This window comes from Dipodomys merriami, unplaced genomic scaffold, assembly GCF_024711535.1.
Source record: "Dipodomys merriami isolate MVZ:Mamm:240054 unplaced genomic scaffold, mDipMer1.0.p SCAF_188, whole genome shotgun sequence".
NCBI lineage: Eukaryota > Metazoa > Chordata > Mammalia > Rodentia > Heteromyidae > Dipodomys > Dipodomys merriami.
Window position 1 is genome coordinate 1,362,761 of NW_027203248.1, and position 24,416 is coordinate 1,387,176.

The following is a 24,416-nucleotide window of genomic DNA, read 5'->3' on the forward strand; positions in this document are numbered from 1 at the left end:
ATTAGGTGAGAGGCTCTGAGGTGAAACTTCAATATCACACACATATATACATATACACATACACACACTCCACAGAAATGCAATTATGCATGGAAAATATTTGATATTTGCCAAACTTCCTCTAAGGGAAAATACATGCAGCTAAAAAAATATTTTCATGAACAGGTTTTATTCTGAAATTTTCAAACCTGTAGATAATTTAAAGAGAAAAATGCACACAATTTTATTTCCTTCACCTAGATTTTTTTTCCAGTTTTGAGATTTTTTTTTAACACGCTGTGTTCTCATTCTCACTTGATGTCTGGTTTGTGCATTCATGTTGACACATGTCTGTGTCTTTTATCCTTTTCTTTTTCCCTTAAATATTTGGAAATTGCAAACTTCTTTTAAACTTTATTCTATACTTAGGTATTCTATTCTTAGGTATTCCTAAGAATGGGAATACTCTCCTTCATAACTGCAATGACATTATGATATTTAAGAAAATAAATACTAATTCAATATCATGTAAGATATACAGAGTTCATATTTAGCTCTTTAAAATTGTCTTTTATATCTATTTTCACTTTGTTTCTTACTCCTGGAAATCTCAGCTGTTGCATTTGTGTTTCTCTCTCTCTCTCTCTCTCTCTCTCTCTCTCTCTCTCTCTCTCTCTCTCTCTCTGAACTTTCATCATTTATAAAATTAAGTCAATACTAACAACCTCATAGGAATTGCTGTGAAAATTAGTTAATATAACATGACTGTATATTAATGGTTATTCTCAACCGACTGTACATTCAGACAGAAGTCTGAATAGGTCCCACTGGAAAATAGAGCATCCTGTGTCATACTGATGATATTGAGGAAACTTGGCCCAGCAACTTTGTTTTGCTAACAAAGCTGAATTGGTAGGGCCCACATGAAGGATGACTTTCTTTCTTTCTTTTTTTTTTTTTTTGCCGGTTATGGGACCTGAACTCTGGGCCTGGGCACTGTCCCTCAACTCTTCAGCTTAAGGCTAGGGCTCTACCACTTGAGCCACAGCGCCACTTCTGGCTTTTTCTGCTCATGTGGTGCTGAGGAATCGAACCCAGGACCTCATGCATGCGAGGCAAGCATTCTACCACTGAGCCACCTTCCCAGCCCAAAGGATGACTTTCTTTAACCCACAGTTTAGATACTTGTTCAAAAGCAAGGCTGAGAGTAGAGAATAAAATGTGATCAGTGATCTCAAGTTCTACAAAGTTACAGACCATCACCATGCCCATACCAAATTAATTCTGGCTTGACCTTAGGTTTAGAAAAATAATGAGCAATACTATTTTCAAGTTAACAATAATTGAACAGTAAATGAACTCAAAATTACCTCTTCTGTAGCTGCTCATCAGACATTTGCAGCTCCTCTTTTAAACACATGTAGCGGTCTTCTCTCAGAAGCCTAGAGCCATCATAGAGGCTGAGCTCCCGGTCATGGATTAACCTAATGAGACAAGAGAATGTCAGGAAACAAGGTATTCCATTCTAAACACTGATATTATTAAAGGGAGAGTCACTCAGTCAACATTTTATTATGTTAACAGTTGTGCCATCTAAATTTTTGTTAGATGGACTTCTCAAATTTTTAAGATAGTTAGCACTTGAAATTATACCTGGCAGAACTGCTGGTTTCTGTATGGAGAGCAGCAGTCATAAATACAAGATGAGGTTAGGAAAGTTAAGGAAGAGGAAGCAAGAGAGAAGGTGGGAAACAAAAGAAGAGATAGCTAAAATGAGTGATAACCATGAGGTATACATTAATGATCTAGTCAGGTGGCATAAGTTTAATGCAACTTCTAAAGGGAAAATACTATCAAAACTATTTCTCCCTTTAGAAATACAGAATTTAAGATATGAAAAAAGTCTAGATAATATATACTCTGTTACTGCATGTTCAAGCTTTTATAGTAATATAATCTTACATACTATAAAATGTCTTCCAGGTACTATGATATCTGAAGCATATCAACAACTAAGTAGGCCAAAACCCATGTTAAAGTGCCTCATAAGCATTCTCCTGCTGGAAGGAAACAGACTGTAACATGGAGGTTAAGGACATGGACAGTGAGGTCAGTCAAGTCTGAGTTCAACTCTAGCTCTGCATCTTACTTACTGAATGACTGAGCAGGGGAGAGCCTCTCTTTCTCTCTCTCTCTCTCTCTCTCTCTCTCTCTCTCTCTCTCTCTCTCTCTCTCTGAACTTTCATCATTTATAAAATTAAGTTGATAATAACCTCATAGGAATTGCTGTGAAAAATCAGTTAATATAACATGACTGTATATTAATGGTTATTCTCAACTGACTGTACATTAAAATCTTCTGGGAAGTGTTTAAAAATGCCAATGTTCACCTTAGCATGGGCCAATTATGTCAGCATTTGTGCAGTGAAGACTGGGTATCACTATTTGTAAGTGTCCATCCTCTAAGGAGGAAATGTAGAAGTATAAACTTAGCAAAAGAGCCATAAACTTCAGCCTCTTGTTGGGCATCTTTAATTATACTCAGTATCTGCATCTTGTCAAAGAACAATATTAATGTATGGACATAATCATATTTCTATGTTAATAGGAAATTACATTGAACAATAGCTTTGTAGCAACTGTTAAAAAGATGAAAACCAAATAGTTGAAGAAATGGCTTATTCTACTTATTTGATCCCTTCCAATAAGTCCAAGTATAAATCAAATGTCTACAATGTACAGCACCAAAATAAAGCAAAAAAATCAGTAATGAATGCCCTAAAATAACAAGGTAGGAATATTTCCCTCAAAAGTTCTACATGGAGCATATTATCTAAATATTATATTGAACAAAAGTTTCAGGAATGTGTGGTGCTTTATCTCACCTACACTAAAAAAGAAACAACCATTTCAAAAATGTTCAAGTTTGTACATATGAAGTAAGCTTTACGAGGCATCTATCATATAAATACTGCACATTTTAGCTGGGTGCTGGTGGCTCACTCTTATAATCCTAGTTACTCAGGAGGATGAGATCTGATGACTGAGATTTGAAGCTATCTCTGGCAGGAAAATTCATGAGACTCTTGTCTCCAATTAACCACCAAAACCTGGATGTAGAGTTGTGGTTCAAGTGGTAGAGTGTTAGCCTTGAGAAAAAATAAAAAAGGCCCTGAGTTTAAGTGCAGGACACACACACACACACACACACACACACACACACACACACACACACACACACACACACACACACACACACACACACACACACACACACACACACACACACACACACACACACACACACACACACACACACACACACACACACCACATTTTATATTAAAACTATGTATTTTTCACTTTTCAAATAAAGATTCTAAGATCAATCAATAATGTAGATCTGTAAGGAATCTGTAATCAGTGAAGCCATGACTCCATGACTAACAAACTCCAGCTGTGACACTTGTGGCATGTGTAAATCTATATACAAAAAGTCTCTCAAAATTACTACTGAAAAGTTTTCTTTTCCTCAGCTTTTACACTGATAAGGCAGTGGTATTTCCAAAACTGTCAAAGATTCACAGAAATGTGTTTATAACAATAAATAATCTACCATTGTACTTGGATATAGAATTTTTAGTTTCTACCTCCCCCCCCCCATTTGAAAATAGGATTCCATGTCAATTGCTCATGGTGTGTGTATATGTGTGTGTCTATGTGTATATGTGTGTGTGTGTGCATATGTGACTCACAACAAACCTTTGCAACACAGCAAGTGTGCCAGCATTGACTCGGTGAATGCCATCCAACAGAACCAGCTTCCCTTCCAGTGCAGCATTCACGAGGGCGGAGGACCGCCAGGCAGTGTCTCCATTGGGAAGAGTGTATCTCTGCTGCAGCAGATCCCGTGCTGTCATATCCTAAATTTAGTCCCCACCACCCAGCAGAAAAAAATATGCAATTAGTCTTTAAGACATGGATAGGAGCTTATTTAACTTGATAGTCACCTCTCTCTCCCCACATACTATTTCCTATAATAATTGGAAGACATCCTCTCAAATCCACCAAAGAGAAAGATCTGTGGAAACCTTAGGGTCTCTTTCCTATTACATTTCACATACTAGGTAAGGATGAGGGATCCCATACTCTCTTCTCCTTTTAAAATGTCCATTTAGATAATGACAGTAATTTCTACTTGACTCTATTGGAATTTAAACTCAATTAGCTCTATTCCTTGGGTGGATCAGTGTTTGAATTCTATTTCAAATGAGATGTCATACAACTCGACACTCAGAGGCACTTGTCATGAATGTGCAATTTCTTCCAGTTGATGGGTTTTCCTAAACAGCCATGCAAAAGCCCATCCAGTGACTTGTGAAAGCTGTTTGGTGATGGAGGAAATGGAGGAGGACAGTTAGCAGATGAGGTACAGGAATTGGGAAATAACAGCATGGCACTTAGAAGTAATTTTGAAAGCAAAAACACAATGTACTAGTACTAAAATAGTGCTTAATAGACAAGCAAACTATTAATAGTTGTGGTATATAAAATCTATCTGCTATAAAAAAGTTGGTGCCATATAATCTGAACATTTTTTTCTTACATGTTAAAGTAATAATTTATATTTCTGTAATACATTTTTATAGTTACAATTATTTTTTTTAATTTGGCAGTCCTGGGACTTGAACTCAGGGCCAGGGCACTGTCCCTGAGCTTCTTTTGCATAAGGCTAGCACCTTAACACCTGAGCCATAGTGCCACTTCTGACTTTTTCTGATTATGTGGTACTGAGGAATCAAACCCAGGGCTTCATGCATGCTAGGCAAGCACCCAACCACTAAGCCACATTCCCAGCCCTTAAAAAATATAAATTCAGTGATAACTACTCCAAGTTTTAAGCAGATAGATAACTAATAAATTTGTTTATTTTTACAATGGCAATAAATCTGTATTGAAACCAATCAATATGTAAGTCCTATTTACTTCAGTGTTCTTACTATACAATGATACTAACTTCAAAACATAAACAGGTTTGCATTAAACATAAAGACTGAAAGATGAATGAGGTGGCATTGATCTGACTCATGGTACTCATAAGTGGACATGTTGAATTGAAAACTTCTTGCACAAAAAGATAATAATAGGAATAATAAAGTAGAAAAAGAAGGTACTTTAAAAAAGATAAAGATGCTTTATATCTTTATGAATTTAACTCTAAAACAAAGCTAAAACTCTCAATACTAATAATTCTAGAAAAACATTTATTATAGAGTTAAGTCACATAGAAAATAAACCAATAACATGCTATAGTACATTGGTTTGAAATCAGAGATAAAGATCAAAACAGCTGTGGAACTATTAAAATATACATAAATCCCTCTGTCCTGAAGATTCTGATGGAGTAGGTAAACTTAATTGTTTTATTAGTTTACTTTATTGTTATAACAGAGGTAAGGTACAAAAAGAGATACAATTACATGAGTCAGGTAATGAGTACGTTTCCTTTTGAATAGCATCTTCTGTTCCCTCACTCTCTCCCAGTCCCTCCCTCCCATCTCCACCTACGAGGTGTATAGTTCACTTTCATCCATCCAGTGAGCTCCACTGCTGCACTTTTCACCCTTTTCTCATATTTATATACAATAATATTCTTATTGAAATGAACTCAAAGATATAGAAGCAAGAGACCTCTCTTTTTTTTAGTTTTATATTTTGTTGATCCTGCTTTTAAAAAAAAAAAAATTAGCATCACTTGAGTAATTCTGGTATGTCTCCTAGGCAGGACACTGCTTTATAAGACATTAGGTTGATAAAAATCTTTGTCTCATTCTTTAAACTTATATTCTACTAGGATCTATGAGTTGCATAAAAATATATATACTAACAAAACAACAGAAAACTAAAAGTAAAGTGAAAAATTAAGGGAAGAAGGGGCCTTGTTCCTTTTAAATACTCCTAATTCAGAGGAGGTGGCAGTTCTGTGCAAAGAAATGGATGGATGTGAACTTTGAAAATCCTCCCTCTAGACTGAAAACATATGATATCCTTGTCCAACCAAGTTTCAGTCTTTTGTTTGGGCTGGGGAAGAAGATAAAGAATGTCATGACTTTGGCTAAAAGGGTTTAAGGTCTTAAGTAATTAAGGGTAGCAACTGATTTTTAAATTTTTTTTAAATTTTATGAGATAAAGGGCCATTATGTGAAGTAGTACCTAAGGATTACAGTGCATATTTAAAAATCAAATTTTTGGGGGCTGGGAAGGTGGCTCAGTGGTAGAGCACTTGCCTTGCAAGCCTGAGGCCCTGGGTTCGATTCCTCACATAAGCAAGAAGAAAAAAGCCGGAAGTGGCACTGTGGCTCAAGTGGTAGAGCGCCAGCCTTGAGCTGAAGAGCTGAGGGACAGTGCCCAGGCCCAGAGTTCAGGCCCCACAACCCGACCCAAAAAAAAAAAAAAAAAAGAAACCTGCCAAAAGTCAAATTTTTGGATTCTGAATTTATTTCAAGAGAAAAGTCTTCAGTCTATACCAACACACCCTGATTCACAAATCTGTGCTTAATATGAAAAAGTGCTATTTCATATGATCATTATTCCAAAGCACTTTATTTCTTATTAATTTACACAATGTTCACAGTACTTGCTTCATTCAAGTGAGTAAATATTTACCAAAACAGATGATGAGAAAAACACATAGTACACTGAGCATTTCTTTTCCAATCTAGCAGTTGGAGACTTCCTTGTATTTACTGAAGTAAAGCGAAATAATTATTTGTTGTTATACTGTGAGCTGTAACAGATCAATATAGCTCAGTGCTATTAATGCCCACCCCAACTACAGAAGAGAAATAGTTTTCTTCTATCTTGTGAGTGATAAAAATAGAAACTAGCTTAGTTATCTCACCTAAACTCTACATGGTCTCAATTTAAGAATCATTCTTTCTGAGGAAAAAAATGTTGTTTAATATAATCTCTTTTCATATATAAGAGCTTACCTTCAAAGGTAAACACTCCAATTTTTCATAAAGAAATGGATGGTCTTATTTCTCCAATATTAGTTAAAATCAGAAGTTATTTTTAATTGTGTAAAAGTCACTCCAATTGTATGAAATGCAAGGAGACCATCACAGAACAACTGGAACTAATAAAATCTAACAGAAAATTTTCAACATAATCTGAATTGACTAGTGATATGAATTAATTTTAAGTCATATGCTCTTTAAAACAGTTAACAATAATTGCAAATGTTTCTGTCCAGAGACAATTTTTAGTTCCCTAAAATTGTTGTTTTAATATTATTAAATTAATATTAAAGTTAGTACTGTCATATTAACTTGTACTGTATTATGGAATTGTGTACACATGCATGCATATATGTATACACATATTTATGTTACATTACATATATACACATATACACAATTTTCTTATTCTTCCTGCCTAATGCACATTCTATTAGTAAGCTGAAAGGAAAACATGTTTCAAAGTGCACGTTTTATGACATTTTGAATGTACATTAATAAAAATCAAGGAAGATGAACAGTTCCATTTTGCATATATTTTCCTTGTCCCTGAAACTTGTGAACTTAAGAGGATAAAAATAGCCTAATTATATCACAGCAACCAAACCATTTCCTCTTTCTGCAATTTCCTTAAAACTTTCAAAACAACAGGACATAGAATTGAGGTCCTTTAGAGGTATAATTCTTTAACTTCAGTGTCTCACATTCATTCATATCCCTAGAAAAAACTCTTATATTGCCAAGAGTCTGTGGTCAAGAATTATACTCTCCTCTTTTGCAACAGAGGAACCCAACTAAAAACAAAATGACCTAATAAAATGAGAAGCATAATTACATGAAGTGTTTCAGAGAATATAGATTTAACCCATAAAGCAATTGCCTGTCTTAAATATTTTTAGCACTTTAGAAAAGTCTAAGCTACTTTTTCTGAGACTTTAGAGAAATGCAGCTATATGTGATTAAATTTATAACTCCAGAAAGTGGTTGTGAGAGTGTTTAAAATTAGCCTAGATTTAATTTCAATTTATAAACTGAAATGGTATATTTTAACTATCTCTTTAATTATGAATATTGATATGGATGAAAAATTTTACATTTTGATGCATATATAATAAATTATTTGGCAAAAGTAGGATATTAAACTGCATACAGTCAAAAACCAGACAAATATATATATATATATATATATATATGTAATATATATCATCATCTGTAATCATAGCTAGTTGGACACTGAAATCAGAAAGATTAAAATGCTAGACCAATCCAGGCAGGAAGTCTGAGTGGGAAAAAAAAACAAAATACGGCATGATGGCACACATCTCTCACCTTGATACAAAAGGAAGTTAAAAATAGGTGAGATAGGGTCCAAGGCAGGAAGGAAGACTTTAACTCAAAAATAAATCAATGCAAAAAAGGGCCAGAGTCATGATTCAAAGGTATAGTACCTATATAGCAAGCCTAGTCCCGAGTTCAAACTCTAGTACTACCCTTTAAAAATTACAGCATATATAATCTCAACCTGATTAAAGAATATGTCTTTTTGCTCCATATATAAGCTCAGAAGAGTTATTTAAGTTGGTTTGCAAAAATATGTACAATGTGTTATGAAAAAGGAAAAATGAAATTAATAAAGGCAAAGATGGCATACAAAATGCATACTAGAAGATAATTAAAATTTGAATCCAATCATTAATACCCAATATAAAGATTATCATTAAAAGGCATATAAGCCATAAGAACTAGAACACTGACACAAAATCAGAAGTAGTAACAAGCTGGGCAACGTTGGCTCATGTTTGTAATCCTTGCTACTCAGATCCAGCAGTTTGAAGCCAGCCAGGGCAGGAGACTCACCACCAGAAAACTGGAAGTGTTGCTGTGGCTCAAAGTGGTACAGTACTAGCCTTGAGCAAAAAAGCTGAGAGACAGTGCCCAGGCCCTGAGTTCAAGCTCTATGACAAAAAAAAAATTGTAACAAGGTTTGAGATTAAAATTGAGAAAAATGTCAGGCCATCATAGAAGTCAAAAGCAGAACAAACAAAAATTATAGCAGCTAATTTTTATGAAATGCTCAAAATCATTAAAACTCTGATAGACCAATAATTATTTTCATTTTAGAGGTGATAAAACTGGGATATGAAAAGGTTAATCAGTTTACCCAGTGAAGGACACACAACTGGTAAGCACAACCAAGCAGTTCTCAAGAACATATAACAAAAAGCCAAGCATGGTGACATATATGTCTGCAATCTCACATACTCAGGTGACAGGCAGGAAGACTGCAAACTGAAGGCCAACCAAGACAAAGTTGGTAAAACTCTCTCTCAAAATACAAGAATTGTAAAACTAAAGGTCTGGGACTATGGCTCAAGTGATAGAGCACTTGCTTAGCACACATGAGACCATGGAATCACTCCCCCACCAAAAAACAATAATAATAAAAGAAAATCTAGGCATGGTGGCACCACCTCTATTCCCAGCACCAAGGGGAGATTGAAGCAGGAAGGTTGCAGTGAAATCTTGTCTCAAAAATAAACAAATAAAAAGACTACCATAACAGAGCAACAAGTTTCAGTCACAGAAATTCCAAAGGAAAAAAAGAAGTGATCTGGATTGAGCCATCCATGGACATATATAGCATAAATAGAGAAGTTAACCAAGAAGACATGCCTCAAGAAAGTAGAAAAACCTCCCATGCTCCTGGATTGGGAGGATCAGCATCGTGAAAATGCTAATATTGCTGAAGGCTATCTACAGATTCAATGCAATACCTATCAATATCCCAACCTCATTCCTTAATGAAATAGAGGAAGCAAGCTAAAACTTCATACAGAATAATAAAAGACTCCAAACAGTAAAAACAATCCTTAGCAGAAAGAACAGTGCTGGAAGACATACCAATGCCAAACTTCAAACTATTACAAAACTATAGTAATAAAAATAGCTTGGTACTGGCACAAGAACAGGGTTGAGGACCAGTGGAATAGAACTGAAGACCCAGAAATAAGCCTGTAGATCTATGGTCACCTAATCTCTGATAAGGGAGCCAAAAAAATAGGATCGAAGAAAGGCAGCCTCTTCAACAAATACTGCTGGCAAAATTGGTTAAACAACTGTAGAAAACTAAAGTTAGATCCTTCTATATCACCCTGCATCAGAATCATCTCCAAATGGATCAAAGACCTAGAAGTCAAAGCAGACACCCTGAAAACATTACAGGAAGGAATAAGAGAAATTCTAAGGCTCCTTGGCACAGGCTGAAATTTTTTTAATAAAGACCCAGAAACACAACAAATCAAAGAAAGCTTGGACAAATGGGATTGTATGAAACTCCAGAGCTTCTGCATGGCAAAGGACATAGCTAGCAAGATCAGTAGAAAGCCCACATACTGGGAGAAGATCTTCACTAGTCATACAATAGTCAAGGACCTAATATCTAAAATGTACTTAAAATTAAAATTTAAATCACCCTGAACCAAATTCTCAACGATTCCATTAATAAGTGGGCTAAGACGTAAAGAAAAACTTCTCTGAAGAGGAAATAAAATGGCCAACAGACACATGAAGAAATGTTCAGCATATCTGCCCATAAAAGAAATGCAAATCAAAACAACATTGAGAGTCTACCTCATTCCAGTTAGAATGGCTATAATCAAGAAATCTAATAACAACAGAGGCTGGAGAGGATGTGGCCAAAAAGGAATGCTACTACACTATTGGAGTGTAAACTTACTCAATCACGCTGGAAAGCAGTGCAGAGAATCCTTAAAAGACTAAACATAGAGCTCCCCTATGACCCAGTAATCCCACTTCTGGGCATTTACCCAAATGACCACAAACAAGGCCCATACTAAAGTTACCAGCACAACAAGTTCACTGCAGCATTACTTACCATAGCTAAGATATGGAACCAACCCAGATGCCCCTCAGTAGATGAATGTACCAAGAAAATGTAGTACATATACACAATGGAATTCTATGCTTCCATCAGAAAGAATGGCATTGCCCCATTCATAAGAAATAGAAACTAGAAATAGAAATAGAAAAACTTGGAAAAATTCATATTAAGTGAAGTAAGCCAGACCCAAAGAAACATAGATCCCATGGTTTCCCTCATTTGTAATAATTAGTATACACCTAGGATAATCTTAGCAGATGAGCAGAATAGCTCAATATAAGATGATGCTAAAAGATCAATAGAAAGCCCATGGATTGGGAGAAGATCTTCACTAGCCATACAACGGACAAGGGTCTCATATCTAAAATATACTTAGAACTTAAAAAATTAAATCCTCCAGCAACAAATCCTCAAACAATGCCCGATAAATAAGTGGGGTAAAGACTTAAAGAGAAACTTGTCTGAAGAGGAAATAAGAATAGCCAACAGACACATGAAGAAATGCTCAACTTCTCTAGCCATAAAAGAAATATAAATCAAAACAACATTGAGATTCTACCTCACCCCAGTTAGAATAGTTATAATCAAGAAATCTAACAACAGATGCTGGAGGGGAAGTGACCGAAAGGGAACCCTAATGCACTGTTGATGGGAGTGTAAACTTGTTCAGCCACTTTGGAAAGCAGTATAGAGGCTCCTCAAAAGACTCCACATAGAGCTCCCCTATGACCCAGCAATCCCACTTTTGGGCATTTACTCAAATGATTACAAACAAGGCCATACTAAGGCTACCAGCACAACTATGTTTATCGCAGAATTATTCACCATAGCTAAGATATGGAACCAACCCAGATGCCCCTCAGTAGATGAATGGATCAAGAAAATATTATACACACACACACACACACACACACACATATAATGGAATTCTATGACTCCATCAGAAAGAATGACACCAGCTCGTTTGTTAGGAAATGGAAAGACTTGGAAAAAATTATATTAAGTGAAATAAGCCAGGTCAAAGAAACATAAGTCCCATAGTTTCCCTTATTTGCAATAACTAGTATATGTCTGAGACAAGCAGAAAAGGTCAAAAGCTGTGTACATATGACCATATAATAGGACGCTAAGAGAAATTAAAAATTTAACCCCAAGATAGGGACATGAGAGGTTTTATCTTCCTTGCTGTTGTTTTTAATGCATTTATAATGTACTATGTGATTTTTTTTGTTTCTTTTGTATGTTCTTCCCACATGGTATAACCCCTGTTTTCACTGTATTTGATTCCGGTGCCCTGCATCTTGTTTTCTAATTTGAGGAAGGGAAGGGAAATAACAAAATGCTGAAATAAGGATACAGGCTGACCCACTGTAACAATGAGATGTACAAGACACTAAGTTGAACTTTACAACTTGGAAAGGGAGGGAGAAGTTGGGGAGGTGGGGAGGGAAGGGATGGTAGGGGAAAAACAAAGGAGGGGGTAACAATGCTAGATAGGAAATATACTCATTACCTTATTCATGTAACTGTAACCCCTCTGGTACAGTATCTTTGCAAAATGATGCTAAGCAAAATGAACTCCAAGATACAGTAACAACAGTGTTTTCTTTGTTGTTGTTGTTCTCAATGTACTATGTGATTTCTTTTTTCTTTTGTGTTTTCCCCACTATGGTTTATCCCATTTTCACTATATTTTATTTTGGTACCCTAGGTATTGTATATATGTTTATCTGAATTGGGGAATGGGAACAACAAAATGGTGAGACTAAGGACAAAGGGTGAACCAATGCAACAGTGATATTTACAAGACAATATGTTGGAAATGAACTATACAACTTAGAGGCTATGGGAGGTGGGAAAGTAGAAGAAAAATGAGGAAGGGGGTAGCAAGTTCAACAAGAAATATACTTACTACCTTACATATGTAACTGTAAACCCTCTGTACATCACCTTGACAATAAAATTAAAATTACAAAAAGAACACATGGCTCAGACTAGCTTCAGAAATCAATTTCTTATTATAGTCTCAATTTTTTGAGGAGACTTGAAAAGCCATGACTATAATGTTAAATACTCTATAAGTAATCTCAAGAACACTTTTATCAACACCACTGTTACAATATATCTTTAAATGCAGATATACAATACTAGTCAACATTATGAATGTCTAGATGAATATGGTTCCCCATTCTTTTTTTTTCCAAATTAAATACTTAAACATCTGTAATCCTAGCTACCAAGAAGGCTGAGATCTGAGATCAAAATTCAAAGCCAGCTTGGAAAGGAAAGTCCATGAAAATCTGATCTCTAATTAGCTAGCAAAAAAAGTCAAAAGTAAAGCTGGGGCTCAGGGGTACAGTGCTAGTCTTGAGCAAGAAAGCTCAACTCAGGACCTTGAGTTCAAGCCCTAGGACCCATACTATATATATATATATATATATAGTATATGTATACACCATCCATTTACTGTATATATATATATGTATATGGACTTGTCTCTTTGATGTTTGTAAACAAGTATTATTGATTATTTTGTTTTCTAAAAGAAACTAGCTGGAATTTGTAGGCTTTGCAACTATAACAACAACAACAACAAATCATATTATCACAGAAAATCTGAGAGCCACTTGGTTCATGCCTATAATTCTAGCTACTCCAGGAGGCTGAAATCTGAGGAGTATGGTTTGAAACCAGCTAGGGCAGAGAAATTTGTGAGACTCTTATCTCCAACTAATCACAGAAAAAGCTGGAGGTGGTGTTATGGCTCAAGTGGTAAAGTGCTGCCTTAAGGAAAAGGAGCTTGGGGACTGCACTCTGGCCCAGAATTCCCAGGACTGGGAAACGAAGGAAGGGAGGGAGGGAGGGAGGGAGGGAGGGAGGGAGGGGGGAAGGAAGGAGGGAAGGAAGGAGGGAGGGAGAGACGGAGGGAGGGAGGGAAGGAAGGAGGGAAGGAAGTAGGGAGAGAGGGAGGGAGTGAGCAGGGAGGGAGGGAGGAAGGGAGGGAGGGAGAGAGCAGGGAGGGAGGGAGGGAGGAAGGGAGGGAGGGAGGGAGGGAGGGAAAGAAGAGAAAGCAAGAAAGCAAGGAGGAAAGAAAGAAAGAAAGAAAGAAAGAAAGAAAGAAAGAAAGAAAGAAAGAAAGAAAGAAAGAAAGAAAGAAAGAAAGAGAAAGGAAGGAAGGAAAGAAGGGAAGGAAGGAAGGAAGGAAGGAAGGAAGGAAGGAAGGAAGGAAGGAAGGAAGGAAGGAAAGGAGGGAAGGAGGGAAGGAGGGAGAGAAGGAAGGAATCTAGTAGATGAAAGATCAGCTAATATAAAATAACCATCTACTTTACAGTAAGGGCTTAATTATATCTGTATCCATAAGTGGCAGAATACTGCTTAAATATGGTGTAAAGATAGAATGTTAATAATTTTTAGAACTTAGAATAGAAACGTGGTCATTATTTACAGAGGTTAAGCATGCTCAGTGAGCAGAACAGAGGGCAAGCTGCCAACATTCCTCAATGTCATGTATGTTTGATCTCAAAAGCCCTCTTGTTTTACTTAAATTGTAAAATTATTTGTAAACTCTCCCAGGCGTCTCACTCAAGTTATTCTTTAAAAGAATTATTTTCAACCTCTCACATAAAAAATAATTTTTCCTTTTTACATATGGAATGTTGACCTTTCAGCCACCATTTCAAGTTACTCTGCCATGGAGGGGAAGTTGATGTAGTTGTACTCACTGTAGCCATCAGGATGGATATTGAGATAATCTATTCTAGTTAAAGATTTATTTTATGAACACAGAACAAAATTGTCTGTTGAAGCTAGCAAGTGATTCAACTAAATGATATCTTAGTAAAACCTCAAAATATAGTAGAAAGTGTAGGTTAGGGTAGGTGCAAATAATGTAAAAGGTACTAAGCGAAGATAATAAAATTCAGTCCTAGTCTCCTTTCTAGGCTATATTGACTAGAGAACTGGGAGCTTCATTTATTAATGCATTTCAACTAGTATTCTACATGTAATCCTGATTTTACTAAATCTCTTCACATCTAAGAATAAAGGAAGATAACACATGACACCCTGAACAGTTAAGTTTTTCAAGGATCCTTGAGAAGTTCTAATAGGTAAGTTCATTAATGGGAGCCTCATAAGTCAAAGAGTTCTTTTATTCTAAGCACAATGGAAACCATTGATAGCCTCTAAACAGGAAAACGATGTGATTTTATTGACATTCTTGAAAGGTCACTATTTCTTAGTAAGTGGGTATGGAACATACATATTCTAGTTAGATATACACAAATGTTCAAGTAACACAAATGCTATGATTTAATAAATGAATTAGTTGAGCTAGAAGGGCAACACTTCTAGCCTTCCTACCCTCCAGCGTATGTGCTTGTCATAATGGGGATCAATCCTCCCTTGCTAGGAGGTTGCCTGCCTACAGCTACCTACGTCTACAAGAGCTCAATGAAATCATTTATTATTTTCTTTTTCAGTATATTCTTCACAAGGATGGATTCTAACCCTTGGCTAACTCCTCATCCTTGCAGTGATCTTCAATGACTATAAAATCCTAAAGACTCTTAAAAGATTTCCCTAAGTTCCTAAATCAAAATTATTGTAGAGGACATCTAAAACAACAGTGCTGTCGAAGAGTGATCATGTATAACCATTTCTTGTTGCCAATAGTTCCGCCACTTTATTACATAGTGCTAACTTTAGGCTTATTGCAGAGAATCCCCAGAATGGAAATTCTTTTCCTTGTCAATATAAAGGATCATCAGAAATATTAATTATCTTTTAAGCTAGAGTTCCTGATTTAGTAATTCCTTAGTCACTTTACTTTTGTTTTCTTCCTTGGAATATGAATTCAGATTTATTGTTTATTTTTATACACATATCCAAAGTCCTCCTTACTGTGTTTTTATAAGCCTAAAAAATATAAACCAAATTTGTTAAGATAACACAAATATAGTATCTATCACTAAGCATGCTTAACCTCTGTAAATAATGACCATGCTTCTATTCTAAGTTCTAAAAATTATAACATTCTATCCTTTAAGCAGTATTCTGCCATTTACAGAACACTTATCAGTTAAGAGGAAAGTACATATTTTAAAAGTAATTCAGAGCCAGGTGTGATGATTCACAGGCATATGTGCAAGCCCATTCTCAATGAATAAGTGATGTGGTGGCTGTCTACCAGTTGCACAGGAGGCTGAGATTGGGAGGATTAAAGCTCAAGGCAAGCCTGGGTAGACTTTTATAAGACTTCATCTTAAGTAAAAGAGACTGGGCATGAAGTTGTGTACCTGTCATCCCAGCTACACTGTGAAGCCTAAAATATAGATGGATACTGGTCCTGGCATTTGTTCAGGAAGTGAAAAAAAAATGGCCACAGGCATGGTTGGTCCTCCATTCAAACCCTACAACAACAACAACAAAAATCAGGCCACCACTGACTCAGGTCCCAGCCCATTCCAGTGGGCCTTGGCATCACGTCCTGCCTCCATGGATAGCAGTATCCAATCCCAAGGATCCAGTGATAGGTTGGATCTTGTAGACTCAGGCTCAAGGACTGCTACAAAACTATGTTAACTCCCATTAACCAAGAATCCGTACACACTTACCCATTGACTCTGGTATCAGAACTACTGCCCAAAGATTCTAACAGTGAGGTCAATGAAGGGGCTGGGGAAAGTGGGGAAATGTTGGTCAAAAGGGTATATTTTCAGTTAAATAGAACAAATAAATTATGGAGTTAGTATTCAGAATTATTATTAACTGTAGGTAATGGTCATTAATAATAATTCATTGTATACTTAATAATTGTAACACAGTAGACCTCATTAAATAAATAGACCTTGGTTTATCACAGTATATGTTAATTATCTTGGCTGTGGTAATCATTTCATGATGTGTGTGTGTGTGTGTGTGTGTGTGTGTGTGTGTATATATATATATATATATATTAAACATTACATTGAACATTGTAAATGTTTCATTTTTATTTTTAATTATATTTCAAAGCCAGGGAAAATGACAACAAATAATACAAAAATATAAATGTCTATTCATAATATTATTCATAATGAATGTCTATTCATTATACACATAAGACAGTTTACTCAAAATGAACTTTTGTAACATAACACATAACTTTTACAAGATTTTACATTTGTACAATATGCAATATTTATAAATTTTTAAAAAATTATCAAGTTAAACTACATTGCCTTTCAAAGATATAATTTTGGCTGGGTGCCAGTGGCTCACACCTATAAACCTAGCTATTTAGGAGGCTGAGATCTGAGTATCGTGGTTTGAAGTCAGATCAGGCAGAAGTCCCTGTGAGATTCTTATCTCCAATTAACCAGTTAACAACTGGAAGTGGTGCTGTGGCTCAAAGTGGTAAAGCATTAGCTTTGAGCAAAAGAGCTCAGGGATAGCACCCAGGCCCTAAGTTCAAGCCCCACAACCGACAAGAAATAAAATAAATAAAGATAAAACTTTGTACAATGTCCTGTAATATAGAGAGTCCAAATAACTTGAGTGGACAACTTTAAAATGTGTCGTCATACTGAACTTTCAAGATTATCTCTGTAAAACAAAGGACTAAGATGTCTTACTAAGTTTTTAAAAAAAAAAAAGCACTCTTGAGATGGACTTTGATAATTTGAATAAAATAATTACTTTGTGAGAACTTCTGTGTTCCTTTATGTTATTGTTTTTTTTTAAGCTAGCTAGTACAAATCTAGACCATCCTGAAAAACAATCTGTGGTGTAATAAGAATGCTAGTCTTCTGAAGCAAATCAAGCTAATACAAAACAAAACATTCCAAATTAAAACAGATGGCACTGGTGGTAGGGTTTAACCCAGTTGCCTCTTATTTCATAGCATGCCTGTCTGCTGCTTATTGTTTTTAAAGATGTACAATCTATCAGCCAAAAAAAAAAGGTCTGAAAATTAATAAGCCATGACTGTTGGTACAAACTTTGAGGTTAATCTAGAGCTTAATCTTTCTTATCGTTAATTTTGGAAGTCAGGAAATTCCACTTTACTGGCTTACTTTGGAGTAATTAGTAGGTTAACTTCTGGTAAATAACTTTGATCACTTCAAAGAGATTGTAGAAAACAAGATTGCTAAATTGGCACAAAGTCATTTTTGAAAAACATAATAGAAAGCAACTAATGATTTTAATGTAATCTTGCATATTATAAGTAGTTATTAAAAGATGCATATTAGGGCTATTAGGAAAAACAAAAAATAAGTACTAGAAAAATAAAGTGGGGAGAAATGAAGCTGAAAAAGTGTGGAGGATGAAGATGCTATTGGTGATTCCTGAGTGCTAAGGACTGATCCTCAGAAATAAAGCTACTGCAGAAGACACAGAGAAACAGTGACATAAATACACATAGAAATGTTCTAAGAGTCTCAAAGCAGCAAACTACTATGATTAGACCAAAAGAAAATGTAGAGAATGTAGATTGGAAAAGAGAAGGAAAATACAAAGTTGTTTTAATTTAGCTATGGGAAGAAAAGATGATCCCAAGACTTTAACAAGTATTAGACACTGATTTTTCATTAAAAGTTTCACAAACATAGTTGCTCTTAAAATTCTGATAGATATGGCCTGGCTTATAATGCAACTAGTACTTAGAAGGAGATCTCAAATATGGTGTATTTATGGTTGTGTTGACAGAGCTCTGGAAATATGCCTTTATCCGGTAGTGAGGAAAGAATAGTAACTTGTATTTTCTTCAAAATTCTGAGATCGCCGGCTTCAAAACACACACACACACAGAGCTAAAAGATTATAACCTAACACTTGAGTTAAAGGAATTAAAAAATTTACAGCCTATTATAAACCTTATTTTACATGCTGCCACAAACTGGCATTAAAGCCCTCTTTTCTTTTTACTCCATATGAAATCTAGGTCTAAAAATAGTGAAGTCTAAAAATAAAGCAAAACCCGCAGATTAAGTGTAGCTTTATGCCTGTATAAATAACAGAGAAGTCTCCAAATCTTCTAGGAAAACAGATGGTGGATCACTTGTTCCCACAAAATTCACTACATTAGGTCAAGCTTCTGGAACACTTTCATTAACATTAGACTTTATTATTATATAAACAAAATTCATTTTTAACTATATTATAGTAATTCAACTTTCTCTGAAAGGTCAATGAGCTTTACTAAAAAATATAGGTACAAACAAAAAAAGTCAGCACCATAACTTCTACCATAAAAACCAGTTGATTAACTACTAACAAAATCTGTAAATTTCAACAGTACCAACCACATATGTTAAATACATAGAAAGAAGACATAGAAATAAAAGGAGAAAATCCCAGCTGTTATATTTCTCTATTCATTTCTAAAATTTACCCTTCCAGAAACTCTTCTCTATACATTTCCTCTTTAGCTATCTAGGCAGAATAGCAAAGTACACCATTATTCCAAATTTTTTTTTTGCAATACTAGGATTTTTTAACTAAAGGCTTGCTAAGCAGGTGCTCTACTACTTGAACCATATACATCAGCTCCAATTTTCCCAATTCTTGCAAGACATCAGTAGGAATGTGCAAAGGATAGGCAAAATGGGAAATTTGCTGTCTTTCAGTTATCATCACCAATGTTTTCAAAGGGAACTAATATGATATGACTACATGAACTTATTTTATGGCAGAAACTACAATGACTTCGTAAGTTAGAAGTGTATCAGAAAAAACAAAATATCATGCCATCAACTTTCATAGTTGCATTTTCTATCATACATCATACATCTATCAACAACATAAACAAGAAAGCAAATTGACTACAGAAACCTGATACAGACAGGAAAAACTGATAAGGTATACAATATTTTCAGTTTTCATTAGAATGGCAGTTTTATTTTAATATGAAGAAAATTGTTTATATTCATAATTCTATACATATCACTAAGTCAATGGAGTCAAAGAGAAAAATATTTTCCTCAAAATGTCTTCTTCATAGGAATTCAAACAATGGCACCTGGAAGGGAAAGCATGCTCTAGTATTTATAATCTTAATCTGTTTTGCAAAGTTGATTCCAAGTACTTCCCTAGTTGTTTCATAGAGAAAAATATCTATTGGAAGTAAGAAGGTTGATGGAGAACAAGTTGGTGACATGATGAAGTGTTGTCCCCAGATGATTTCTAACAAGATCTATGAAAGGTTATAGAGTGATGAATGAGCACACTGAGAAAGCCTTCAGCCTTCTGGTTTCTGAGACACTAAGATATGGCTATGTAAAAGGGCAGGGTATTCCTCAGGCCGTCTTCTCTTTAAAAATAAATTAAAATTAACTTTAATTAAAAATCAGTTTGGGGGGCTGGGAAGGCGGCTCAATGGTAGAGTGCTTGCCTTGCATGCATGAGGCCCTGGGTTCAATTCCTCAGTACCACATAAGCAGAAAAAAACAGGAAGTGGTGCTATGGTTCAAGTGGTAGAGTGCTAGCCTTGAGATGAAGAGCTGAGGGAAGCACCAAGGCCCAGAGTTCAGGCCCCACGACTGACAAAAAAAAAAAAATCAGTTTTTTAATCTATTTATAAAAATGTATTCCAAATAGTTTTGTGATTCTAATACTTGCCACCCCTGTGGAATGTAGAAATACACCTTTCCTCCCTTCCCCATGTTTGTCTTTCAACATATAGAATACCCTTGCTAGTTATCATCTTAGTTAATATTCTTCAAGAAATATTGCATAAACTTACTTATGCTTCTTCACACATTTCATCTTTTAAGACCACAGAGATTCTTAGCAAGTATCTGAACCTTTTAGGCCCTTCAATTAGCTAATTATTTTAATGATCTTTTCTTTCTAATTTACCTATCTAGTCTACGGCCATACCACCCTGAATACGCCCGATCTCGTCTAATTTACCTATCTACCTTCACTTAACTTTTCTGAAATATGACTGATAATGAAGATTATACAAAACTGTAGAGCTATGGACCCACTATAGGTTTATACAAAGACAGAACACTTTTTTTTCTTTCATTTCGACAAATGTGTTCAATGCAAGTAAAATCTTAAATGTTGCTTGGTTCGCTGAATAAGTTAACAAGAGTAAAGGCAAAATTCTCAGCTTTACAATGCTTTTATAATGGATTCTATATTCTTCTGTTTATAAACAAGTTACCAGCTTTGTAAATGCAGTTCCTTCGAACCTCTGGTCAATTCAATAAATAGGCACAGAGCACCTTCAAGCAATATTAGTTGAAAGGAGAGCAGATAATGAAACATTACATGATGCTTTCAGAAAATGAGCAACTTAATGTAAGTGTATTTATTTAAAGAAACAATCCAAAAGTATAATTGAAAAAGAACCAAAAACACAAAAGAAGTCCTAAAATATAAACACACAATATCACATTTACTTTCAAAACCTCTCAAAGAATAAAAATAGAAACTGTGTTGTAAGAAAGTACCACAATTAGCCAAAGATTGACATACAGCATCAAAAAATTGAGTATAGAAATGTATCAAGAGAACATTACAAAAAAATTATGTCAGAAAAGGCTCCATTTCTTTTTTGACCATATGTTTTCCACAAAATCTATTAAAAATACTTTGGAATAAATTTAACCAAGGTGACACACAAAAGATTTGTACATTGAAAAATGGTAAAACAGGACTGAAAGAAGTGAAAGAGGAATAAAAAAAAGTTATTAATTGGAAAACTCTGTATTATTAAGATGACATTACTACCCAAAGTGATCTATAGATTCAATACAACCTCTTTCAAAGTCTTAGGTACCTATTTAAAACACAGAAATTGAAAAGTCTAGCATAAAACTTATATGGGAACCCAAGGGATCCTGAATAGTTAAGACAACCCAGGGAAGGAATAACACAAGTAAAGGCCTTGTAGTTCCTGATTTTTAAAACTTCTAAAACTGCAGTAGTCAAAACAGTGGCATCAGTGGAGACACATACATAGACAAATGAACTACAATCTGGAAATAAACACTTGCATATATGGTCAATTGATTGTTGGTGTGAGTGCCTAGACTATCCACTGAGAAAAGAACAACTGTGGTGCTAGGAAAACTGGGTATGGAAAATAGTAAAGTTGGACTTTTACCTTATACTATATACCTAAATTTATTGAAAATGGATCACAGACATAAATGTAAGATGTACAATGGCAAAATTCTTAGGAAAAAAATGAGAAGATCCATTCCATTGGATTTAGCAGTCATTATTGAGAAATACCAAAAAGAGGCAACAAAAATGATTAATTAGACTATAATGAAATTTAAAAGTTTTGTACATGAAATACACTACCAAAAAGGTAGAAATTCAACCCCTCCAAATGTGATGAGTTTTTATATCCAGAATAAGTACAGCTCAACAACAAAAACAGTTAACACATGAGTAAAGAATTTAAGATGCCCTATACCAGTGGCTCATGCCTATAATCCTAGGTACTCAGGAGGCTGAGATCTGAGGTTCTAAGCCAGCCAGGGCAGAAAAGCCCCAGTGAAATTCTTATCTCCAATTAACCAATCAAAAACCAGAAGTGGCACAGTGGCTCAAGTGATAAGAGTGTTAGCTTGGGGCACAAAGAGGCTCAGGGACAGTGCCCAGATCCAGAGTTCAAGCTCCGCAACAACAACAAAACAAAAACAAAAACAAAAATTAAGAGCTAGGCGAAAGATGGCAGAAAGAGAACAGAAAACAACCTAAGCTCTCTCTAACAAAGCAGAGTTTTAGGGTCCCATCAGGCACTGTATGTCTAGGGAGTCACACCAAGCTATAATTATATAGAGATATACACTAAAAAAGGTATAAACTGCTTGCATAAGAAAACAGAAACCAGTGAAGAAACGCCCCAAGAGGTGGTGGTATGTGCAGCCAAGCCCACCAGGTATGAACATACCTTCAGCATGGAATTTAAAGAGCCTGGAAAGGAAAAAGCAGGAATGAGAATGCACAGCCAAAATGGCCACAGTCAGATGCAGAGACAGTTTGCCACAATACAGACAGCCCAAAGCAACACCCAGAAACATGAATACCCCACCAAAGACATCCCCCTGGCTCCCAGAGAACAGCATCTGGATGGGAACTCCTTCCCCACCCCAGAAGAGTTTCATTTTTGAAACTGGCAAACTGGGCTGCCAGAGCACCGCAAGAAAAGTGGGCACCACTCTTGAAAAGGGCAAAGGAATCTGATACCTTTGCAAAACCCCTCTCTGGCTTCAAATAAAAGACCCAATCAGTGAGAGGCAGCTCCACCACTCAGCAGTGAGCAAGGACAAGCTTGGCATTCTAACCAAATTCCAGCATGGCTCACAGTGAGCAGAGCACCTTGGAATTATAAAAACAAAAGTTTCTAAAAATTCACTTGAAAAAAAAAAGACAGGTAATAAAAACCTAGTATGTTTTCAGGCTGTACTGAGACTGGAACATATTGAGCAATGTTACAGGTTCCAGATGTGATGCAGACCTGCCCACACTCAAGAACTCTCTCTAGACTTCAGATAAGAACCATCTCCAGTGAACTAAGGAGCCACACCCATATAGGGCTGCCTAATCTAGGCTGGGAGTTGCAGAGAATCCAATTTTGTAAGGCAGAGTATTTTTCTGGCCTCTCAAAATGATTACAGAGAATTCATCTTTTTTCTTTGACTTACAACCTACAGGCCTTAAAAAAATCTAGCTATTTGCCAATTATAGTAAGAGTGGAAATCTAGGTAACAGCCACATTCCTGTATCAGGAAGGCTTCAGAATTCAATTACAGCCCAGGCCCCTTCAATTAAGCAGTGTGGACCCCAACCAAAAAACATCAAAAATGCCTCCTACCTGTGAACTAAGGAACTCCACCCCTAGGTTCTGCCCAGATCTTGACAATAAGGACAGTTGTAGATCTCAGCAACTAAAGCAGATACTCTACTAAGATACTACATACAGGGTGTTGGGAGACACAAATTGGAGAACTCATTTGTTTTTGTTTTTCTCTTAGATATATGAACTATGGTGATTCCTAAGCATTTTTCTTAGTTGTGTGCATGATTAATTCTGGCAATATTTTTTATCATTTTTTCCTTCTTTTCCTTTTAATTTTTTTCCTTTTTCCTTCTTTCATTTCTCTTTATTTTTATTTTCTCCCTTTTTTCTGGTCTTTCTCTCTTCTTTATTCTTTTGTTCCCTTTTTTGTCTGTTTGTCTGAATGTCTTTGCTTCCATTTTGGTTCTGTCTTGTAGGCTCCTTCTGATATCTTTTTTGTTTTTGTTTGTTTTATCCTGACCTTTACAACAGATTTGCTCACTGACTACAAATGTATATAATCTCCTTTTCTGTACCACAATACCCCTTCCCAAACAAAAGTGAAGGCATATTTAGATAGGGGACTACCTATCTATGTTTTAAAGCCTCTGATTTAAAGACTATGCAACTGTAGGGTTCTGTGTTGCTTTTTTACTTTATATTGTGTCCTGTTGTGGTTTTGGATTTGGCTTTTGTTTCCCTCAGTGTTATTCTACATTAGCTCATATTGACT

At 35.6% G+C, this 24,416-nt stretch overlaps 1 protein-coding gene across 2 annotated transcripts in view; it reads right to left on the reverse strand.

The window, feature by feature from the left end:
* The window catches only part of Vwa8 (von Willebrand factor A domain containing 8), a 281,922-nt gene that overhangs the window by 202,277 nt on the left and 55,229 nt on the right, over positions 1-24,416 (reverse strand). For both annotated transcript variants that reach the window (XM_070026692.1, XM_070026693.1), the window contains exons 13-14: positions 3,742-3,902; positions 1,350-1,463 (exon numbers count right to left, since the gene is read on the reverse strand). In XM_070026692.1, coding sequence (XP_069882793.1) covers positions 1,350-1,463; positions 3,742-3,902 — 275 coding nt within the window. The remainder of the gene's footprint in view (positions 1-1,349; positions 1,464-3,741; positions 3,903-24,416) is intronic.